The sequence below is a fragment of the Penaeus monodon genome, unplaced genomic scaffold (assembly GCF_015228065.2).
Source record: "Penaeus monodon isolate SGIC_2016 unplaced genomic scaffold, NSTDA_Pmon_1 PmonScaffold_9058, whole genome shotgun sequence".
Classification (NCBI taxonomy): Eukaryota; Metazoa; Arthropoda; class Malacostraca; order Decapoda; family Penaeidae; genus Penaeus; species Penaeus monodon.
The window spans coordinates 5,001-8,410 of NW_023664390.1; the positions used below are offsets into that span (position 1 = coordinate 5,001).

Below are 3,410 nucleotides of genomic sequence, written 5' to 3' on the forward strand. Positions count from 1 at the left end.
CCCCAACATGTCTCTGTCAAAAAAGAGAAAAGTGGACACAGAGTGCAGAGTTTTCCAAGAAAAATGGTCATCATTCTATTTATTCACAGAAGAGAATGGGAAACCTGTGTGTTTGGTATGTTCACAGCAGGTTTCAGTGCTGAAAGAATATAACCTTCGACGCCACTACGAGACTCTTCATGCCGAAAAATACAAAAACTTGCAAGGACAGCAGAGACTAGAGAAGGTAAATGAACTTTTGACGGCTCTGAAGAAGCAGCAGTCTGTGTTTTCTCGTAGCCGAGAAATAAATGATGCTGCAGTGAAAGCCAGCTACCTTATTGCTAATGAAATGCATTGGCTTCAAAAACCATTTAGTGAGGGTGAATTTGTGAAGACATGCATGCTGAAGGCTGCAGAGACTGTGTGCCCTGATAAGCGTCAGGCTTTTGAAAATATCAGCCTGACAAGAAACACAGTTGCAGACAGGATTTCTGATCTTGCGGAGGATTTGGACAGCCAATGAAGCGCAAAGTAAAGTCATTTATTGTGTTTTCAGTTGCAATCGATGAAAGCAAGGACATTACAGATGTTGCGCAACTGGCGATATTCATCCGCGGAGTTGATGACACTTTGACCATCACCGAGGAGTTCGTGGAGTTGGTGCCAATGACGGACACCACAACAGCAGCTGATATTTTCACCGCCCTCGTCGGAGCGCTGGACAGGGCTGGAGTGGACTGGTCTCGCACTGTCAGCCTGGCTACAGATGGTGCACCTTCAATGACCGGGAGAAAAGTAGGTGTTGGGACAAAATTCAGAGAGAAGGTGCAGGCTGCAAATGGAGGACATGATTTTTGGACTTTTCATTGTATTTTGCATCAGGAGGCATTGTGTTGCAAGTCATTGAAGATGAATAATGTCATGGAGTTGGTCGTCCGAACTGTAAATTTCATCCGATCCAGAGGCCTGAATCATCGTCACTTTGACAGCCTTCTCAGAGAGAAAGACCACAACTATGGCCTGCCATACCACACCGAGATAAGATGGTTAAGTCAAGATGCTGTGCTGAGGCGCTTCTTTGATTTAAGAGGGGAAATCAAATAGTTCATGGAAAAAAAGGGGAAACCAGTGTTAAAATTTAAGTCAACAGAATGGATGCAGGACCTTGCATTTATGGTGGATGTTACAGAACACCTGAATAACTGAACAAAATGCTGCAAGGGTGCACCAAAGTTGTCACGCAGTACTATGACAGCATATGTGAGTTCAAATTGAAGCTGTCATTGTGGGAGACACAACTCGCGGGTGGTGATGCTGTCACTTTCCTTGTCTGAAAGATGTGTGCGCGACCCAACATGCCGCAGACATGAGGCGGTTTAAAGATAAAATAACAGGACTATTGCGGGATTTTGAGCAACGCTTCCAGATTTTTGGTGAACTGGAGAAAGACTTCAAATTTTTTTGCTTGCCATTCAGCGTGAATGCCTCTGATCTGCCCGTCAACATCCAACTAGAAATAATAGACTTGCAGTGTGACTCAGATTTGAAGGGCAAGTTTGCGGCAGCTGGCTTGGACACGTTTTACCAGCATCTCTTGCCAGGTTACCCCAGCTTGACAGCCCTTGCTGCAAAAGTGTTGTGCATGTTTGGAATCACATATCTTTGTAAGCAAGTATTCTCTGTAATGAACATCAACAAAACAAAGCTGCGCTCAAGGCTCACGCACAAGCACTTGAATGACATCCTGAAACTGGCTGCCACTCAGGATGTGATGCCTAATATTGATGCACTTGTGAAAGCTAAAAGATGCCAGGTTTCAGGAGTAAAATAAACAGTGGGTAATCCCACTTACAATGCTGCATGAGAGACTTATGCACCCTGATAAAGTTCCGTGAAAATGAATGTGTTCTGTGGATATTTAAAGAAAGTGAACAGTCCGGTCCGGCCCACTTGGGAATAGATTTTCCCCTATGTGGCCCCTGAGCTAAAATGAGTTTGACACCCCTGTCTTAGGCTAATTCCCAGCATCTGTCTTTCCATCCCTCTCTGGGCACTTATTAGTTTCCTCTCCAGTAATTTGGTTGTAGTCCATGTTTCAGATCAATAGGTCATAACTGGTAGTGTTGTTGCCTCTTTGCATCAACAATTATATTATCTCCTCAGTATCTGATATAATCTTAATAGTTCATACTAGTCATATTTCTCTCACAGATCTTACTCTTTTCAACTTGTATTAATTTGTTTAGACAAATGTAAAGTCAATCACATAAATTTGTATGTCAATAATATAACATCTGAGTTCATTATAATCCAATACAATAATTATACCATATCAAATATCCATCTTTTAGTTTTAACAAATAACTTGCCACTTTACTCTAATTGTTAACATACAAACTACATAATATCAATTTAAGCAAGCTGTTATTAATTAACCTATGTCAATGCTTAAAATAGACGTAAGCAGTTAATAAAAGAATTCCTTTCTTCACATACTATGATTGAAATCATAAAAATATTTGTAAACAAATTGAAAAACAGAAAATAGTGAGAATTATATTTAGGCAAGATGAATTACTTATACCAAGCAATTTAAAATACTAAGTTAATGTCTTTACACAATTATTAACTTAATCTCAAGATTATCTCCATCAAAAAGTAAATGAGTACGTTCTGAAAATGGACATAAAATGTCTTGTGCTTAATCAGGCAGTCATAATACTGAATTAATATTGCTAAGCCGCAATTAACTCAAGCAAACTTATTCTAGGAAATAATTAATGATTATATACAAAACACAAACTTATTCTTACGCTCTACCGGAAATTAACAATCATCATCACTGTTAAGTCACACTTCCGTAGAGCTGAGATCTCTTAAAAGTAAATCATTAATTCCTTACTCTCTGTGCTAACTTAATATATCAGTACACTTAGAATTCAAATCTATATGTCTTCAGTTATATCATTCGTCAAACTTGACAATCAAATCTATAATTATTCCATTATATGGTTATCACTTCTAAAATTAACTTAGTCAAATACAATTCTTGGTCCTTTATATAGTCACACATCAATCAAGAAATACCTATAACCTACTTAATACACATTTTCCATAGCACATTCCCGTCCACCATGTTCCCCCTCAAACAAGAAACACTTAAATTGCTTCAATAGGGCTTACCCAAAAATGCCACCAAAGTGACATGGCTGCAAGGTGCTACCAGAGATGACCGAAAACCAACTCCAACTCCACCGTTAGTCTGTCACTAGCCGTCTTTTATTCCCGCTATGGGAGCCCTTCCGGTCACACCCTGAACAGTTATCATGAATATAATTTCTCTTCACTTATTTGAAAACTATCTGCGTCAGGAGTTTCCTATGTCCCAGCAAATTTTCAACACTGTATTTATCACTTTAACTTTTGTC

The 3,410-nt window shown here is 39.2% G+C and overlaps 1 protein-coding gene across 1 annotated transcript; it reads left to right on the top strand.

The window, feature by feature from the left end:
* The first annotated feature begins 1,193 nt into the window (after window positions 1–1,193).
* On the top strand, window positions 1,194–1,813 carry LOC119572005 (general transcription factor II-I repeat domain-containing protein 2-like). Its single transcript, XM_037919050.1, has 2 exons — window positions 1,194–1,267; window positions 1,459–1,813. The coding sequence occupies exons 1-2, from the start codon at window positions 1,194–1,196 to the stop codon at window positions 1,811–1,813; spliced, it is 429 nt and encodes a 142-aa protein (XP_037774978.1).
* The last annotated feature ends 1,597 nt before the right edge of the window (window positions 1,814–3,410 follow it).

Bases quoted from the DNA above. Each gene is read 5' to 3' on its own strand.
- LOC119572005 (XM_037919050.1), top strand. From the start codon at position 1,194: ATGCTGCAAGGGTGCACCAAAGTTGTCACGCAGTACTATGACAGCATA. The intron at 1,268-1,458 runs GTGGGAGACACA...CTTGCCATTCAG, and splicing joins TTCAAATTGAAGCTGTCATT to CGTGAATGCCTCTGATCTGC.